The sequence below is a fragment of the Chinchilla lanigera genome, unplaced genomic scaffold, assembly GCF_000276665.1.
Source record: "Chinchilla lanigera isolate Chin_1 unplaced genomic scaffold, ChiLan1.0 scaffold00020, whole genome shotgun sequence".
NCBI lineage: Eukaryota > Metazoa > Chordata > Mammalia > Rodentia > Chinchillidae > Chinchilla > Chinchilla lanigera.
The window spans coordinates 11,846,065-11,866,621 of NW_004955421.1; the positions used below are offsets into that span (position 1 = coordinate 11,846,065).

The 20,557-nt window shown below is 33.9% G+C and overlaps 1 protein-coding gene across 2 annotated transcripts in view; it reads right to left on the bottom strand.

Moving 5' to 3' along the window:
* Cntn6 (contactin 6) overlaps positions 1 to 20,557 on the bottom strand; it is a 314,084-nt gene that overhangs the window by 48,795 nt on the left and 244,732 nt on the right. For both annotated transcript variants that reach the window (XM_005383756.1, XM_005383755.1), the window contains exon 12: positions 6,402 to 6,529. In XM_005383756.1, the coding sequence (XP_005383813.1) occupies positions 6,402 to 6,529 (128 nt within the window). The remainder of the gene's footprint in view (positions 1 to 6,401; positions 6,530 to 20,557) is intronic.

Below are 20,557 nucleotides of genomic sequence, written 5' to 3' on the forward strand. Positions count from 1 at the left end.
TACTGGAAATAGTGTATTTTCTTCCTAACTTTTTCTATTAGAGTGAAGAAAGACAAAATAAAGCCAGAAGAGGAGAATCAGTCAGTTAAATTTATCACAGTATTTTTTTTCTCCGATGCCAACCCTTTTCCAATCCTACTTTTCTTTTGCACATGTTTGTTGATTGATTATCTGGGATTTTGAGATCCATAATCTGAAAACAGCAATAGTATGTGAAGGTCTTTTACATTTGAATGACATACACTATTCCTTCAAAAAATAGGAGAGAGACACAGAAAGATTTAGAGATAGAATACCTAAGAAACAGAGTAGCCTAATTATTTCTTTTAGGGTGAGAATGAAGTCAAGAAAAAAAATGACCAAACTTCTAATTCCTAGTGAAATATTCATGATGCAAATGAGCACAAGTGCTCTCAAATTTGGAAGGGAAACAAAATAACAGGATTTAATAATCTATCATAATTTCTTTTTAGTAACTAGCAGTGGTCAAAGTTTTGTTTGGCTTGTTTTTCATAAAAATGGCAGATGGATATCTGGGGATTTATGGTAGGTGTGGGAAGTGAGACACAGAAGAATCACAGTAAGACTGCATCTGTGTGAAGTCTCAGTAGGAAGAAAATCAACAGTGGTTTTTCTTAGAGTGGAGTGTGAATGAGGGTCAATCAAGAACGTGAGGAAAAGTTACAGCTACAGCTTGAGGTGAGGTAGTTTGGTTACATAGGTAGGTATTTTTTAAAAATCTCAGCAATGTGCACTTAAAAATTTACAAGTGCATGCTTTGATTCAAATGTATAAAAATATTAAACTCTAATGACTGAAAACTCAAATATTTAAGAGGAAGAACTGTACTAATGTCTGTGAATTCACACATTATTATTTCCTTCAGACTTTGAAGCAATCTCACGTCAAGTTGTCTTACATATTTCTTGTTTCATAAATGCACTGCAAAGTATGAAAGAAGAAAGAAACGTCCTCCAACTTACTAATATGGGACCACAGGCATAGAGTTTTAGTGATCTGTACCTCATTCTTCTCTGGGATAAAATGGAGGTAATATCTGCTTCAAATTAGTGTTGTTAAGATTCAAGGAGATAAACTTAAATTGCCACAGACTCTGCATTTTTAGAAGTAGTAATTAATAATGATAATAGAGAATAGAACATCAGTGATAACAAAAGCAAACTCTTCATGGTCTATCTTTCAACGGCCAGTTCCAAAACCTGTGTATTTAAGCACTTTAAGAAGTTATGTGTTCTTTTACGTGTCTACTCTCCCTCCATTGGCATCAACCACTCACTTTATATACTCCATTTTTAATAAAAGTAAACCTTTAAATAATAATAAGTTTCATTCTTATAGTAAAAAATATCTTGAATGTTAAAAAGTCCAAATTTAAAATGCATTGGTACCTGTCTTGTATTATACAGTATATATATTATGTACTACACAATATATTTACTATGTAATATATATAAAGGAAGAATTCAAAACAGCTACTTGGTATAGTTGGAAATTTAACTTGAATGTGGTCTTCTACTACTTAAAGGAAATTGTATTAATATTAGTGGGATGACATTAATATTAGTGGGATCCCTGAACTTGATACATTTCTATTTGTTTTCACATTTTCACTGAAGAACTTTGGTATTTGACTTTCAAAAACTCATTCAGAATTGTTTTTCAGTAATGGAGAGGGAAAGAACAATTTAATTCTGAATGGAATAATAACTCACTATACAGACTCACCCTTAAAAATAACTTTCACCGTCAATAATTTTTAAAACAAAATCTTTCTATTTAAATGGTTTAAGTCATTCTTTGTAGGTAACTGAAGTGTGAAAGTGAACATTTTCGGGGAGAAGTCAGCACTTATAAAAGACTACTCTGCTGTTTTCACCCTGTGTACTAGGATGAATGCATTCTAATATGTCTTGTCATTTTTTTAAAATTGTACTTGCTTTTCACTAAGTGAAGCTAGGCCTGTTGATAAAGCTGTACTGGACACCTCAAAGCCTTTAAACTGCCTTTTAAAGCCACAAAGCCTCCAATTATCTATCTGTCTTGGGTGTTTCTCTTAGTAAATGTAGACCAGTATTAGGGAGTTCTCTCATTCTGCTGGAGAAAATGAATAGGCCATTCTGTATGCTGGTATAATAAAGACTTCTATCACAAAGAATAAACAAGTAAATGAGCGGCAATAAACTTAATTTGCGCATTAGATATGCTTTTCCAAGTTCCGACATTTCAGTTGAAAATAATGCTGAAGCAATGAGGCCTATAATTGAACATCCAAAACTTCTCCAGTGGGGAAACAAAAACAAATGTTGCCTGCAAACAAGATCATTTTTATAGCCTGCTGTTACTCTGCTTTTTAATAATTTTCCAAATGCCAGATCAAATAATTTCCCCTTCTATGTGATTTCCATACACCTCATAGTGTATGTATGCAATGTAATTTTAATTGAAGTCCTCCAAAATGCAAACCCTTACATTCTTTTTTCTTTCGATTTTCTGTGCCTGGGGAACATGTCCCCACATTACACTGGGCTACTTGTGAAGATCTGGCAAGGCTGCTGCCTGCTAATTGCACTTGCAGTATCTGAATGGAAAATTGCTTTATCCTGCTGCATTAGTGATGTAGACATGCAGTGCAGATAACTTCAAAATCCTCTTAACACAGATAAGCCATATCAGCTAAAAACTAAGCTGGTAAATATCTTACTCTTGTAACTATTATCTTTTTACATGTTATCTAACAACAACATTTCTTGCATGACTGAGGCTGATAAGTAAATTCAAAGAGAGATGATTGCTTTATCAGCTTTAGTGAAATTTCTCATTTGCTCCTTACCACTCTATTACTGTTCAGGTCACTATATGTTGCCTTTTTTTGAAAGACAAAATTCTATTTGTCTTTGTAATGACAATCAGATGAACATTATAGGGGAGAAAAAGACAATCATGTGCACATACACAAATATTAAACAATCTTAGCAACAAGGAAATGGCTGAATCAATACACACTGTTTAAGTCTTTCTTAGACAAAAGCTTCAGATTTGAGGTTATAAAGTAATATTTCCTTTCAGTGATATTTTCAGTATATCAGCATGAAAGGGAATTAGAGACAGCAGTTTAATTAAGAGGTTGTGCATGACAGATACAAAACTTAGAAAGTTATATATAACTGTTTCTATAAATGTTTTTATCCATACTGTTAACACAATAGTTGTTCTATTTACTTATATGTTTGGATAATTAAGTATGTACCCGTCTATATTGTGTAGGGTGGCTCTTGCCAATAGCAAAGGAGCAAAAGACCCTGAAATCTTTTCAATAGGATGTATGTATTTCATGATGATTAAAATTTAACCAACACAAATTTCCTTTCTATGCTGAAATATAAATGAGTGAAAATAACTTTATATCATGCACATTGACAACATTTATATTAATAAGTAAACTTTTGCAAATGTAAATTACCCCTGATGTGAGATTATAAATCCCAGAACAGGAAATTCTGCTTTTGGAATCTTTATTATTTGTCTTTTGTTTTGTTTTTCTTTGGGTACCAGGAATCAAACTCACGACCTTGCGCTTGCCAGGCAGGCATGGTGCCGCTGAGCTAAATCCCCAGCCCCTTTTGAAATCTTTAGAATGTTTGTGTAGCTTCATTTTTGCCTCCTTACCAAAGTAAGGAACTTAATGTCTATCAGAAATGAATAACATGAAAGCTTAGAATTAAGAAAGCAAAGGCACTTAAAAAATATTTTACTTATTTATTTTTGCCAAATTGTTTCAAAGAAGCTTGAAGGTCGAAAACTTGAAAATGTTGATTTTAGAACAAAGAAGTCAGGATGGAAATTATCCTGGTCAATGAAAGAGTGCAATTATTCATTCACTCAATTCGTATTTATTGGTTGCATACAGTTCTTGACAACATCCTGGAACTTACTGCTCACCATTGGTTAAAACAGACAAAAATTCCTACCCTGCTACTGGTTCTGCTCTGGTAGGGAAGGGAAGATAGAAAATAATAAACATAGTAAAAAGATAAATTATATAGTTTAGTTGAAAATAAAAACTTCCACAGCAGAAGTAGGACATATGAAGATGATCAATAATATAGATTGAAATATTTTGTTTTAGCCCTAGCGGGGAATGCTAAAACTAAGTCATATTTTATATATACATATATATTTAAACTGAACAACTTAATTATTTTCCTCCTTGTATAGAGACAGCAGGGTACTTAAGGGCTATTATGAGCTTTATGAAATATCCTAAAATGCTAACCAATTTATTTTCATTGTCAGGACAAGGAAGTTGTCTCACAGGAAGTCTGGCAATGCTACAGTGTCTGAAACATACGTTCTCCTAAGAAAAAAGCATAGTCTAACTTCGTCTAGATTTCTCAGGTAATATTTATGTAAATCTTCAATTTTTCTCTGATCAATTATTAGTAGATAATGAGCAACATGATGCCAAAGGATTAGGAAACATTTGAGGAAGGAAGACTTAATTCAGTTCAGTCCATATAATAAGTTTTGGGGGGTTTTATTTGTGGTTCTGAGTGAAGAGCTGCTCGGTATCGTTTTAACAACAAAGCAGTGCTATGGTATTTTGCTAATAATAGTATAATTAACCACTATTCTATACAAATTATCTTTTAGAGAATATATTTCTACCAGTGATTTCTGTTGTCTTTCCTATTTCCTATTTTAATGCCCCTGGAATTTCCCATACTTGGAAGACTTAATTGCCATGCTTTTTGATCTTCTACCATGACTTAATTTGTTGCTATAATAAATAATTGTACACGACCTACAACTTAATTTTAAATACTGTAATAAATCTCTCTCCCATTCCATTTTAGATATGTTGTTTCTTCAAATATAAAAGATTCACACTTTTGTATATGAGTATTGCCGAAATTCCCTAAGAAATATCTTGTTATTGAATATAACCCCATAGAATACATTGTGAAACACTAGGTCCGTCTCTTTCCTAAAAACTGATGACAATACAATCTTAAGGAAGTGATTTTTTTTTTCAAAATGTGTCACACTGGTTGAATTTTTGACACATCAAGTTTTATCAGTCACATTTCCCCAGAGTGTTTCAGAGAATTGTTGACATAATGTAATATGCTTGAGACAAGTTGGCAGAAATATCTTCCAGGGATAGAGGTGGCTATTTATTTTCCATGAAACAGTTTAAATAATAGCTGAAATCTAGGAGTGGACTATTTTTTATTGAATATATTTTTTTAATAAAAAAGATAAGAAAGCACCAATAGCTAAATTTAATCATTTGGGTTTAATTAGCCATTCAATCAGCTTTATGAAGACAGTCATTTTTATCATCTGAGAGGCAAAAAATAGTATAGAAGTGACATGACTTCCAATAAACATATTAGTTTTATGAGCTGAGATTCAATAAAATATAGTAACAAAAATGGAGCACAGACAATTCTAATACTAATTATGTCCCTTGGTGATAAATGCAGATACATTTGGATTGATGATAACTTAAAAGTCTTAAAAGTAGAGTAGGCACTTTTACCATCCCAAATTACATGAGTTTATCTGTTTACTCTGAAGGGAATATAATAATGACTCATATGGGTATTGTGATTTTCATGCTTTGTCTTTAGAAAAAAGTATTGATTGTTAGAGTCACTGCAACAGACTTTGTATTTCATACCCAATTACTTGGAGGTAAATACATAATGAACTGAGTATGCATTGGATAGTCAGACATATTATATATGTTATCTAAAACACGTATGTAATGTATATTATATCCAGTAATACTTCAGTTAGTGATGTGTTTTCTCTTTGCAAACAATGTGGTTCCCAAAAAAGTGTTTGGCAAAAGTTTGCCTCTGTTTTCAAACAGCACTTTGGGTGACAAACACAACCACAGCCATTTTCCCTACACAAATAAGAATGCAGCCATTTTCCCCAAAATTATAAACAATAAAGTTCAGAAGTTGAGGTGCCACTGTACACACACACATACACACACACACATTCCATACAAAATGACAACTTCCAAATGACATTCAACCAAAAGTATATTATGCAGTAACTTTATCAAAATATCCATGACCCCATCTACTAATGTATTTGTAAGCATCCAAATATATTAGGTGTAGGTTTTAACTCTGCCAAATTATACACTGACAGCACTTTCATCTGCCAAAGTATTAATATCTACCATGGTATTCTACTGGCAAAGCATGTGTCCTGTTAACAAATACAGTAATTGTAAGGGAACTTCTAAAACTTATAAAATCAAATATTTTACACATACCCTGTGACATAAGTCTGATACTAGTAATAGGTGTCGTGATATTCATTTCTCAATGAATGAAGCACAAATGCAGAAAATAAAGTACCTTTTACAATAAGACTGCCTGTATTCTTTGCAATGCCAAACTGATTTGTGGCTACACATGTATATTGTCCTGCATCTGATCTGGTAACATTGTGTATCTTGAGGCTTCCATCCTCCAAGAGAAACACTCTAAGAAGAAAACATACAGTTAATGCAAGTAAGGTTATTCAATATCAACAAATCATCACTGCTTATTTTCACCTTCAAATATTACTAAATCATGGACACATATGATAATTTATTATAATTATTTTACTATAACTTGACATCATTATTTCAGTGTGAGTGCTTGAAGCTATAATATCAACTTGATAAGTGAATAAGAAGATAACTAATTCCTGTGTATTTTGAATAGTCAACCACTGTTGAAAATTGAACTTGGCTTTGGCAACATGCATGCAAATTTTCAGATTCTTTAGTCTGTGGCTTTGTAAGTCTTTCATTTAGCATTTTCAGTGACCAAACAGCAGGGTTGTAAACCAAGATGGTAATTTCCAGTCCTAGAGAGTCAGAGAAGACCTGACCATGGTTATAGGGCCAAAGGGCTATGCTTATTATGTAGATATCCCATCTCAAAGGACCAAAGAGGAGTGGAAAGACAAAGGATTCATGGATAAGATGGAATTAATATTCTTTTATGCTCAATATTTTTATTAGCATATTTTCAATATATAATAAGTGCACTCATTATGAGGGACTTGATACATAAATATATCACACATTGGTCTCCTTTTTGTGTTCCTTTCCCCTCATTTCTTTCCTGTCTCTCCTGCCCCCCACATTCCCTTCCCATCCTTTCAAAGAACCAAATGTTTGGTTCACTGGTCCTAAGTTTTGTTTTCTTTTGTTTTTTGTCTCAGTCTCATTAATTTCTGCTCTGTTCTGTGTGGTTTCTTTCTTCCCATTAGTTTCAGATTTGGATTGTTTTTTGTTTTTCTAGGACCTTGAGATGTATCATTAAGGTATTTATCTAAGATCACTCTATTATTTTTATGTGTGCATTTATAGGTATCACCTTCCCTCTTAGTACTACTTATGTTATGTCCCATATGTTTTGGCACCATCAGACCCATTTATCTCTATGGTGGATAAATCTGATAGACATCACTTTACCTACAAGTTAACATCACCAGTAGTGGAACACACTGACATTGTGAGAATAAACAATATCACTTATGTGGTATTTCTTTTGGAAATTTAAAAATGATGATAAAATATCAGATAGACCTTAGTTGAAGAACATTATATAAAAATAACCTATACTCCTTAAACATGTTAAGATCATGAGCAAACAGAGCAAACAAATATAAGCAGTAATATTAAAATAGTTTAGTAATTCAGTAAATTACAGACAATAATTTGTTCCCACATTTAAAAATCTGAGACAAGGCAAATAAGCATCTTATAACAATGAATTACTCTGAAATTTTCCTTCTTGCTTTTCGAAAACATGTAGTACACAAAGGAGTGGTATCTATCTAAGAAGTTGCAATCTTTCATAGAATGGTCTATCTTAAGTTTTCTCTAAAACTCAGAAGTAGTCTAAAGCAAACATCAACATAATCAGTAATTAGGGAAAACTTCAAGATTGATTTCTTCACAAAAATGTTTTATAAGAAGGGACAATATGGAAAAATAAAAGCATTTGTGCAATTTTAGTCTCTTTACTTCTGTATTACAAATTTATTTATCAACTTTGTAAAAGTAACTCTGCAAACAACTGTGGGTGGTCTAGATTTCACCAAAATAAGTGATGACACGCTGATTTTTAATGACTCTCATTTCAAAGGACAGAAAGGGAAGACAATTTGCATGCATGTCACATCCATTAGCATTAACAAAGCATTTTTGTTGCATTGCAAACACATCATTGTTCCTAATATGTGTATAACATGAAATGTAGCTAATATAATTAATTACCCAATTTGAAACACAGACAATATCCGCCAACTACAATTTATACGAAACCAGCTTCTGACATTGAGCTTATTATTCAGGAAGGATTCCAAATTCTATCAATGAGTGGAAAAGACCACATCTGGGATTTGGAATGCTCCATAGCACGTAATCAGATTTTTTAAAGTAACATTATCTTAGACTATTTTCCAAGAGCAGATATTTGATCTCTTATTTAATGTCTGAAATGTGCAGCCTAATAGATTCCAATTTACATTAAGACTTGAATTATTCTCATATTGACAAAGAAACAAAGGTATTCTAGTGTGCAGCAGACTTATGGACAAATACTTCATTGGATTTAATTATAAGAAGTCAGGGTGAGAAACATTTCTATGTATCATTTCCATCTATGGCTAAGACTTTTGCCAGCAGCATAAAAACACTGAAGAGTGGTCAATAAATCCCATATTTTTATTTTTGATCACTTTTTTTTAAAGAGAATAAAAAACAAATAAAAATAATACAAAATTTCAAAATAAGATGATAGGAAATTAACAATGGTTGTTATATTACACAGGGTTATCTTCAAAGTAGTTGTTCAGACTACCAAATATAGGCATGTAGAATCAATCAAGCAATTTGGCATTAACTGTTCCTTTCAATTAACCAATAGCAATTAGTAGTGCAAATATCTTAGCTATGTTGTGTATATATATATTTTCCCCTTTCTTCTGCTTTTCTGCTTTCCCTACCCCTACTGTTCTTTCCTTCTGTGCAGTTTCTTTCCCTCTCACAATATCTACTGTACCTTTTGGATTCTATTTACTCTTTCAGTTTCTTACATAAGGGAGACAATGTGATGTTTACACACACAGGTCTAATTTATTTCACATATGAGTATGGTGGTGTAATGCCACATATGAAAGAAAACTTCAAGGACTCATTTAGGAAGTAGCACTAACAATGTGATAAATGGGTCTGAAGTGAGCGAGTGAATTTTGAGGGTGAACAATGACAACATACTTTAAATTTTTAAAAATATTTAAAGATTCACCATATATTTTTATCTTCTCTTATTTGGAAAACATCGAACTCTCCCAAACAAATGGAAGGAAAAATTAAAAGAAGGAAAGAGAAAAGAAAATGCAAAAGCAACACCCACATTGTACCACACAATTGCCATCCTCGATTTATCTGAAATTACATATAGGAACCAATGGAATATTTCAATTGACAGCTTTGGTAACTTCACTGAGAAAGATAAAGACTGACATTTTTTTATTTCTACTCTTATTTTGGAATATTCAAAAAGACTATAAGGGGGGCTGGGGATTTAGCTCACCAGCACAGCGCCTGCCTGTCAAGTGCAAGGTCCTGAGTTCGACTCCTGGTACCGGAAAAAAAACCAAAAAAAAAGAAGAAAAAAAAAGACTATAGGGATAGGTCATGACATATCAGTGAAAGATATTAAAATAGTATTATCTATGTTACAAGTAGGGTGTACTGGCATTAAAACAAATGAGATCCACAGTACAGTAAGCTTGGCTATATATGAAAAAGAGGAAAAATATTCTGGTAACAAAAATTGGAATTTTCTCCAAAACTTAGCAAAGTGTACATAACTACAGATAATAAAATAGTTGGCAATACTGTGTTTGCTTTCACATTGTAGTTATATTTTTCATATTAAGATTTAATATTGAGGTTATACTACTAATAGACAGCAGATGGAAATAGTATGCACAAAAATATGCAAACACCGTGGAACTACACAGAAAGGATTTAAAAAATTCAAACGTTACAAAAGCACGACTACAATTGAGGAATACAAAAACTTTTTACTTTCTTAATTTCTCTGGCTAAACGCTTGGTATGTTTGAAGGTATGTGTCAAGTGTTACAATAGAACTGTGTGTAATGCTTTTAAATATCAATGGCATTCTTTTTCATGATATTAAAACCTACTGGTCAAAATTTAAGAAGGTTATGATCTACTACTAGGAAGCTAATCTGCACAGATTGTCTAATAAGTATTTCATAAGTCTTGACTTATTAAATTCTTAAAACAAATCTCTGAGCTTGGTATTGTTATCTTCTGCATTTTACAAATCAGGAAACAGGCCTGGAGAGAAGCAATAAGTGTATGAAGGGACCCAAAAGGCAGTACAGAGACAAGATCCTAACCATGTCTTTCTCTTTAGACCAGGAAGTACTTATTTGATCAAGTGTTCTTTCACTTCAAGTTCCCAGAACATAGTCAAAAGCTAATTGTTATGAATACCAGCATAAAGATGTGTGTGTGTGTGTGTGTGTGTGTGTATGTATGTATGTATGATGTGCAAAATTCCATTTGGATGTACTGGCTTTTAATATTGAGGCTCTTAAGTTAGCCTTCAGAGAGTCCAGAAGCTTCTTGAAAGGAGATGAATCATTTGTGTGTGTAGGGGGTTTGTGTGCATCTTTTCAAGGTTCTTCACGTTTTTGAGGTCATAAAGACAGGCTTACTACTGAATCTCCATGTTAAAGTTTTGATATGTAATAATGATAGCAATGCAAATACTGTGGATTGTTTTTCTTCTCTTCTACCAGTGTGGTGTCATTAGCAGAGTGGGCAAGAACACAGGCTTTGGGATCAAACAGCCTATGACTTGAGTGTTACCCCCCAAATTTAGTATTTGTTGACCAGAACCAACATAATTAACAGTCCAAATCTTCAGATTTCTCATGTGTGGCATGAAGATATTAATATTACTTGTTTCCCAGAGCCAAAAGATTAAATGATATCAGTGGTATGAAATAAAACTCTGACTTCTAGGTGGAAGTCAGTAAGTAATTTATTTTAGTAGGTAATTTTTAATGAACTGACTTCTTATGCTATATATAAGAATATAAGAACTTCTATAGTACCATGAGGAATATTAGTAACACAAGTGGGAGGAAATGTTTTTGCCACAGCTTGAACAAAGTGGCCTGAAATATATATATCAGGATTTTGTAACATAATTTTTGTTGATGCAGTATATATACATATTTATAATGTGTAATGTGATGATTTAATTTCTATATGTACTGGGTAGTGATGAACTCGGGACATATCCATCACTTTTTTTTTTTTTTTTTGGTTTTTTGGTTTTTCTCTGGTACCGGGAACCGAACTCACGACCTTGCGCTTGCCAGGCAGGTGCTTTGCCGCTGAGCTAAATCCCCAGCCCCTATCCATCACTTTAACAATTTTAATTTTTTATCAAAAGGATTGATTTTTCTATCGAATCAATGATAAAATTTTTTATCATTCTTTTATGCTGGAAACATTTAATTTTTCTTCCTATTTTGAGATATTAATATATTAACACATATCCTAAAATATATTAACATTAAGTATACTCACCCTGCTGTGCCACAGAGTACCAGAACTTAGTTCTCCAGCCCAGCAATTACAGACACTGTACACTCACTGACCTGTCTCATCCCTCGACGACCCCTTTCTTTGGCCCCAGTCTTTTATAACTATTCTGCTTTTAGCTTCCACTAGGTCACCACTTTAATATTTCAGTCATGAGTGCAATTGCACTGGTTCTTTTTTTGTGTTTGGCTATTTTTACTTAAGAAAATGTAAAATATAGGCACAGTAGACTACTAGTAAGACGTTAAAAAGCTTGAAATGTTGTCATATGTGAAGATGGAACTACAGCAAAGACAGAACTACAGTGAGGGTGGAACTACAGTACTAGGTTTTCTCAAAGGAACCTCATGCAGCAAGAACATTGCCAGTGCTGTTTCAGTGCTTAAAGCCCTCCCTTGAGTTCACGCACTTTCTTATCTGTGGTTTTGGTGACTGATCCTTCTAATCCAGTGTTCTAGTGCTATATTAGTCCAATTCTTGTTCCTTTTTGATATTAATACTTGGGGCTTTGTTTTTCTCTATGATGAAATGACTATTTCCACATCTCATATTGTTTGTGGCTAGTATCTACTGTCTTAAACTCCTTATGTCTGGCTGAAGCAGCAGTGTGCTTGGTGGCTTATGTAACCTATGGTTACCTGTATAACCTATGGACTATCCTTTGTTTATTGTCACTGACTTCTGGAATTTGTCTTATGGTGTCTTTACATTTCATTCTTCTTTTTCTGTAATCATTTCACAGATTGGAAATAACAGTCTTCCTCTCAAGTCTTCATTCTCCAATATCCATTTAATTATACTATTTCAACTGTTAACATAAATGAATAGAAAAAAGCCACCAAATTACTAAAGCTTTGTGTTTAATTTAGATGATTAAATTATAAATTATGACATTTGCTTTAAAAAAGTTCTGTAAAAATGTGATTTTAATATGACCATTCAATTGATAGGAAAATTACTCGTTAGCATTTGTAATGTACCTCATGGTTCCTATAATTGCAAGGTAAAAATTCAGAACAATAAACTGTGTCTGACAATCAGATGACATTTGGTTGGTTTTTTAGTGGCCTTAGAAAAGAGAGCTTGTACAAAATTGAGCCAGAAACACATGGAAACATTTCAAGGTTAACTGTTATGTTAGTCAGGCTTTACGGAATGATTGAACTGTGACATATCAATCTCTGTAAGGCAGATAGGTAAAAAAGGGAAAACAAAAATAATAGATATCCTGTCCATTTGCTTGATTTCATGCACCTCATCTTTTGCCTGATGGGCTATTGAGAATAAACACCTGCAAAGCAGAATATTGTTCCAAATTAACTTGTAGGGCTCCCTCACCTGCAACATACCCACTGAATTTCTTTTCTTATAAACCACATAAACACTAATATGGAATGGTTTAAGCCTTGATTCCCTGTGTTGCCTGTGATATCATATGATATGTATTCTGTTCACCAAAAAAATGTACAAGGAAAGACTAACATTCACACATATTTTGTAGCTGCAATTAAGTGAATATATCCAATCTTTATATGAATATGTAGTTTCCAAAGTGTGAAAGAAAATGGGGAAGTTTCTGATTTTTTGTTTGATATCAACCATTGCCTATTATAACATTTGAGAACATAGAAGATTTTCAATAGCTAAATTTCTTAAACTGAGAAAAAATGAGGACATTGGGCAATTGTAATTTCTTATTGCTGAAACTAGAGCATTACTGCTATTTTTATAGTGAGATTATTAACTGGAGTATTGCTGCCAGCTTTGTCTAAAGATAATACTGTAGACCAAGAGATTTTAATTGACTGTCTAGTTTTACTGATATTTTCAAAATGTAAAATAGATTGGATTATATGAGTTAGAAAAGAAGTAGAAAACTGTGTATAAAATTTTATTCTTCAAAATTGAGTTTTTAGGTAAAATGTCCCACTGGAATCCATTTTAGATCAAATATTTCTTTTGCATTTTAATGATCATTACACCTGAATATCACAGTTAAGGTATAATATCCATGCTAATCACGTTGTTAATTAATAAGCTACCTTTTTAAAATTCTTTTTTTAAAGAAGTGATAAAAAGGACTGACATGATGATTGAGAAATAAGTAAACCAAGGCTTGCTTCTTTACATGAAAATAAGGGTTACCCTTTCCAACTCTTCCTGTCAATAATTTTAAATGACACTAATGACAATTACACAGCAAGATTATCTGACACTTCTGGCTAGGCTAAAGTTAAAGATTTAATCAATGAATTATGAAAACTTAATTTAGGGCTGGAGATATAGCTCAGCAGCACAAGTGCCTGCCTGGCAATTGCAAGGTCCTGAGTTCGATTCCCTGTACCAACCCTCCCACAAAAAAAAAAAAAAAAAACAAAAAAAACAACTTAGTTTATCATGCCTTATAAGATCATCCATGAAGAAAAACATGAGGAGAACTGAAAGAGAAATGTTAAAATGCTGCCTCAACAGAGGTGACCAAAAACATTAAAGGAAATAAGTCTAGCTTCTCTATCCTAATGATACAAGTAAGCCATAGCAAAACACAATATACTTCCAATTCTTACTTAGATCTAAATAAAAAGAATTGTGCCAGAAACTTAAGAAAAATTTACAGATGGATATTATATTCATTTCTTTTGGACTTTTGGGAAAGTGCACGTGAAATTTGATCGAGTTCCAAAAGGGAAACAAATGTCCTTAATTTGCAAATCTTCATTGTAGTGTACTTTTTCAAAGAACTTGCATGAAAAAAAGCCTAGAGTCTCTTTCTTTTGTATCCAGAGGGTCTTTGTAGTCTAATCTGCTTGTGTGAACCTATCCATTACTCATTCATGTTGATCACAGTTGCTACGATACAGCTATAAATCTCTGAGGTTCTCTTAGTTCTATTGGCTATCATAGGTCCAGATTATGCACCACTGCAGGCCAAAGGCTATTCAGCCAGACAAATTCTTTTTTCTTGCTTTCCCAGGCAGTTCTCAAGTAGTGTTTCTGTACAGCCTGTCTGGAGACAATGGGTATGGCTCGCAGTCTAGATGCCACCTACCAGCTTTGTTTATCTGGCTCTGTGTGAGAGAGCGCAGTGTGGTAAGGCAAGATTTTCCATTGTTGTTCTCTTTCTGCCTCATTCCTGCTGTTCTAGAGTCAAGCTTCTATAAAAAGTAAATTGAGCTCTTTTTCTAAAGGGGCCATCTATGCTCTATAGCATTCTTTAACATATCCTTCCCCTTAATCACCACAGTTCACACTATTCTCATTCTCCAGAAACAGTAGACTATTTTGTTTTCCACATAGGTAAACTGAAAAGAGGGGAATTCCATAAGTGACCTCACCACAATCCTAATCCAGGTCTTCCAATCTACAACCAAGACATTTTCTACTGAAACATCAGCTGAATCACTGTTTTGCTTTGTACTTTAATTTTTAGACATCATTGTTTTCCAGATGCACTATAAAAACTAAAAACAAATTTGCAGATGGTATACAGGTTGGAAGACCCTGGACTCTAAATTTAGATCATTTTTGATGTGAATTTGGCTTCTCCTTTTGGCCATGTTATTTAGAGAGCTCCTCCTTCATGTCCATGTAAACTTTATTTAAAGTAAGAGTAGAAGTGTTAATAACACCACTTATTTGCTTTCAGAATTTAACGAAAAATAATCACATAGATACACACAATTGGCTTTCCATTTCCAATGGACTCTCCATACACAGATCAAATCTACTGTACATCAAAAATATTAGGAAAATAATTATATATTTTAAGCTTGTAATATATACATTTTGTTATTATTTTCTAAAGAATGCAATGATTTCTACAGTATTTACAGTGAATTTGGTATTATAAGTAAACTGGAAATGATCTACAGTACCTAGGATGATGTGTACAGGTTACATACATATACTATTCCATTTTATATACAGGACTTGAGCACCTGCAGATATTGAAATCTTAGGAAAATTCTGGAGTAAATATCCTCTAGATACCATTGATTTATATATTGTATACAAATAAGAGCTAGATGACAGAGACCACCCCCAAGTTGTAGTTATTTTAACATTGATTTGTATTTTTCACAATCTACACTTAGCAGATACTTAATAAAAGTATTTTTTCTGGTATTTATTTATTTCTTGCATTTACTCTTAAATATTTAACTCCTTTTCCTAGGCTTGAATGTATATTTAATAAGACTGTCAATACTAATAGATGTCACTTAGTCAAATAATGTCTTTATTTAAAAACCAGTGCTCATTATAATCAAAGTGATTAAGTGATATAGGACTTAGTATTATTTTTTGCATAATGCACAGAGTAGTATCAACATTGAGACAAAGAAATACATTCAATTTTCCAGAGTACAACATGAGTATATAAAATAGATCTTCATCACTATTTTATGCAGTTCAGGTCAGGAAAGTAAAGATTACAATAGAAGCCATGACAAAATATTTTTAATTACTATGATAGTACCATTCTCATTGTATGACTCTTATTTAATTGATGCACAAAACTTTTGGTGATACTATTTCTAATATTTTCTTAGTCTTTACCATAGCTCAAAAATAGTATTTTTATAAACCTATGTATTGAATTACATCAGGCATAGTGTGATTGATTTATATGCACAGTTGAGGCAGTGGAAAAATGAAAAAAAAAAAGGAAATGAAAATAAAAATCCACAAAAACCCATAAAAACAGGTATCATAAACTGGTGGCACACAGATAGACGCAAACACACAAAACCCAACTTTCCTCAGGAAATGCAGTTTGCTAAGGTACCTGTGAGAAAAAGACACCCCTGGGTGCCTTTAAATTACCTTTTCTGTTTTTTTTTTTATCACTTTCAACAGACAGGAGAAATATGTATTTGAAACACTGAAGCTATACCTGCATGAACTAATTATTCAAAGACGATTTGGGGGTCTTTATCCATCTAACTGAAAGGTTTTAATTAGAAAAGTGTTGTTTAGAAGTGTTATGTAGAGATTAAAAATTGACACCAACATATTTTAATTTAAATAGGAATAAAGATGCTAATGCTGCCAGTGTCTGATTTTTTAGATTTTTTCCCTCTGCAGTTTATTTTATGCCTAGTGTGTAATTACTGGTGTGAAAAATACTGTGATTTAAAGTTAAGTCTTTGGTTCAACTGCCCTAAACTCCCAAGAAGAAACAAAGCAACAGATATTCAGAATTCAGTATTCATCAAAATGTGCCTCCTTTCTTAAAATACAGAAAGGATTCAAGTGTCAGCTTTGTAGTGACTGACACAGAACACAAACACAGATTCAGGGTTGACTGAATTATGACACAAATTAGGAGATGGTAGATAACAGCAGTTGCTAAATAACATAATTATTTGGTGTCATGATGTGTCTTAGTTCCGACGACATGCCAAAGAATGTGCTTCAAAGGCTGACTACCATAAAATGTTAAGGAAATGTGATTTAACATTAACAAAACAGCATCAGATGGAAAGCTTAGCTAAATTAATCCAGTGAAATAGGCCTAAGAGGAATACTCAGCTGTTCAGTAAAAAAGAGAAGATAAAGAAAAGTGCCTCCACTTGCTGCAGCATTTTGGAACGCCTGAGAAAACACAAAGGGGAGTTACTATAGATTCATATGCTAAATCCAAAGAAAAAAAGGGAATTATAAAGTTGGCAAAGGACAGAAACGTTTCTGAACACAAGACTTAGAAATTAAGGGGAAAAAAAGAATATGTTCTGAAAATAGCTAAGAAAAGAGGATGAAAATATAATGGGGGAAAGAGCTGTGCAGACAGCATGGAGAAACCTGAAAACTGGGGGATCTGGGAAGGACATGACTGCTTTGCTTTCATTATATTTATGATGAGCCCATTGTGTGTGCCAGTTACTTTTCTTACTGCTGAGACAAACCACCCAACACCCAGAAGTTAAAGGAGTAAAGGTTTATTTTAGATCAGCGTTTATAGAGGTCTCAGTGTATAGTTGGCTGTTTCCAAGGCAGGGTGGAATGGCAGAGGAAAAAGTCTAAGCAGAGCAGGCAGGAGGCAGCAGCAGCAAGCCTCCCATTCCCTTTTATCACATCCAGGCTATAATCCTTTTGGGTGGTACTACCCACACAAAGGGTGTGGTCTCCCACTATCCACACCAACAACAATGCTAATCAATCAGTGGACTGATGTAATCATCACACTTCTAATCTATATTCACAGGTCCTTCATCCACGTTCACATACGCTAGACCCAGCCACCTCCAGAAAGTCCCATCTATACATGTATGAGGCTGTGGGGGGACATCAAGATGTAAGCCATAACAATGTGATTTCTTTATAGCTATGAAAGTTCACAAATGTGAAGTTATATCTGCTTCAAACTTTGTTAAAGATGTATTCAAATACAAGGAGGTGGCTTTAAAATGGTAAAAGTTCAGCCATAAAGTGCTTGGTTTCCCTTCAGTATGAAAAGTGAAAGAGTTGGGACAGAAAAACAGTGGGTATTATTCTTTTTCAGTCTGGCTCTCTGTAACCTCATGGTTTCAGACTATAAGTATCAGTTACTCCTAATATCTTGAACATGACTTTGAAAATAATATATATAGAAAAATTTGTTTTTATAGATCAACTTTGGCTAAGGATTTATGGTATTCCCAAGAGTCCACAATTTCGGCTTATAAAAGTGGCTGAGACTACTAAGGCACCAATTTAGATATGAGTCCATGTCTGCCAACCCTAACACTCTTCTGATTTCCTACCCAGATCTATTCCTTCATGGAAGCAACAAACTTCATCAATGTATATTTAATCTGCATATCTATGTTTACATGTTATCCAACATTCTATCTGATGTTTAATTAAAACTCTAATGCAAAATTTAGTCAATGTGCTTGCAGTATGATAAGCCACTAAAAAGAGAACTGTACTTATTTTACTGATGTGAATCAGTAAGGCTCTTGCTATCAGTATTTGGACAATACAGAGATTTATTTGACAATTTAAGTGATTTTTAAAATATAGCTTGTTTATATAACCATTGTTTTCAGAAGAGATTTTTATCTAACTCTCGACAGAGAAAAAAAATGTGTATGGCTTGAAGATATGCTTGTGGTTCCACAAATGGACACTATAATTCTTCAGAAATAGAATTTACCTATAGCATAGCAACTATTGTTAATTCCTATCATTTTGTTTTGAGGTCATGTGTCATTTTTGTTGTTTCTGTGTTGCTTTTGTTTTTGTCTTCATCCTTGTTGTTTTGTTAGTTTTTTTCTCTTTAAAATAAAGAAAAAGAAATAGAATTTAAAAATCTCTCCCTCTCTGTGATAGTTAAGTGATTGTGTCAATATGAATAAGAAATGTACAACTAAACTGGGCATAGTTCTGGGTGTGGAAGACACACCCTAAGGAGGATTGTCCCCAGAATGGTATAGAAGGGAAACAAAAGCAGGAAGAATTGTTTCTGTGTTTTCAGAGGAGCTTCAGTCTTTGCCTTCATTTTAGATGTGGTCTCCTGGTTTATTGCACAGACACTTCAGCCTCCAGTACAAACCCTTCAGCCTTCCATTGCAGACCCTTCAGCTTACTCATATGCACTCACACAGGACAATACACTTGAGCTCCAGGCCTTCGTCTGGATCCTTCAATCCCTAGTGAGGGGACAGACCTTTGCACTCTTCCACATCTGACTTTGTGGGTGACCGTTGTGAATTATTCCTGTAAATTTTTATATATTTACACAGTTTCTATTAAATCTTCTCTAGTAAGCTCTGACTGATGCATCTCCCTCTGGTTCTCTCCATCCCTGTCTTGGGCTTGGGAGTCAGAGTTTCCTGGAATTGAATACTTTGCTATGGCTTACTGGTTGTGTGACTGTGGACGTGATGCTTAACTTTGGTAAGCCTTAATTTGATCCATCTAAAAACATGAATACACACTACTTACATATAGTCTATAAAAATTACATGAAACTGCTTACAAGGAAAGAACAGTAGGGATAGGGAAAAGAGAAAAGAAGGCATGGAAAGATAGATGATAGATAGCTATTGCAATACTAATTTCTATTAGTTCATTGAAAGGAACAGTTAGTGCTTAGATTGTTTGATCAATTTTGCATGCCTGTATCTGGTAATCTGAGCAACTACTTTGAAAATAACAATGTACAATATAACAGCCATTGTTAATTTCCTATCATCTTGTTTTGAAATTCTGTATCATTTTTGTTTTTTTATTCTCTTTAAAATAAAAAATTACGTGAAAGATCTACCAAACTGTATCTGCACTAATCTGTCCATGACATGCACTGTATAAATAAGTATTATTACCATCATCATTATTCTTCTACAATGAAATTCAGAGACAAGTATAAGAATAATAGATTTCTCCGGCTGGCTAGCTTTCTGCCTGGTAGGCCCCCGGAAGGAGGGCCCCAGGCGCACGTGGAGCCATGCGGCCGCAAGCGCTGTTGCGTGCCGGCCCTTAGGCCGGCCGCTGCCACTCAATTGAGAACTATCAAGACACAGAGAAACAATGACACAATTGGCCCACCATGCACCAGCTGCAGATGCCCACCCATGGACATGTGTGAATCATTCAAACTTTGAACAACCCCTGGGAATACATGCCATAAAACGGGCCACTCTTGCTCCTGCAATTGCGAAACAGAAAGGTCCGGAGTCAGCAGAGGAACAACTACTAAACAAGGTCTGGCAGAACATGAGAATGCAGACTAAGCCCAAGAAGTCAGAGGTCTTGTGGACTTGGGTCATGAGAGCCACTTGGAAGCTGTAAACCAGGAGGACCTTGCACAGTACCTGCAGAGACTCCCTGGAAGCCAATCTTCCCATGACAGTACAGGCTGTGGTGGAGCTC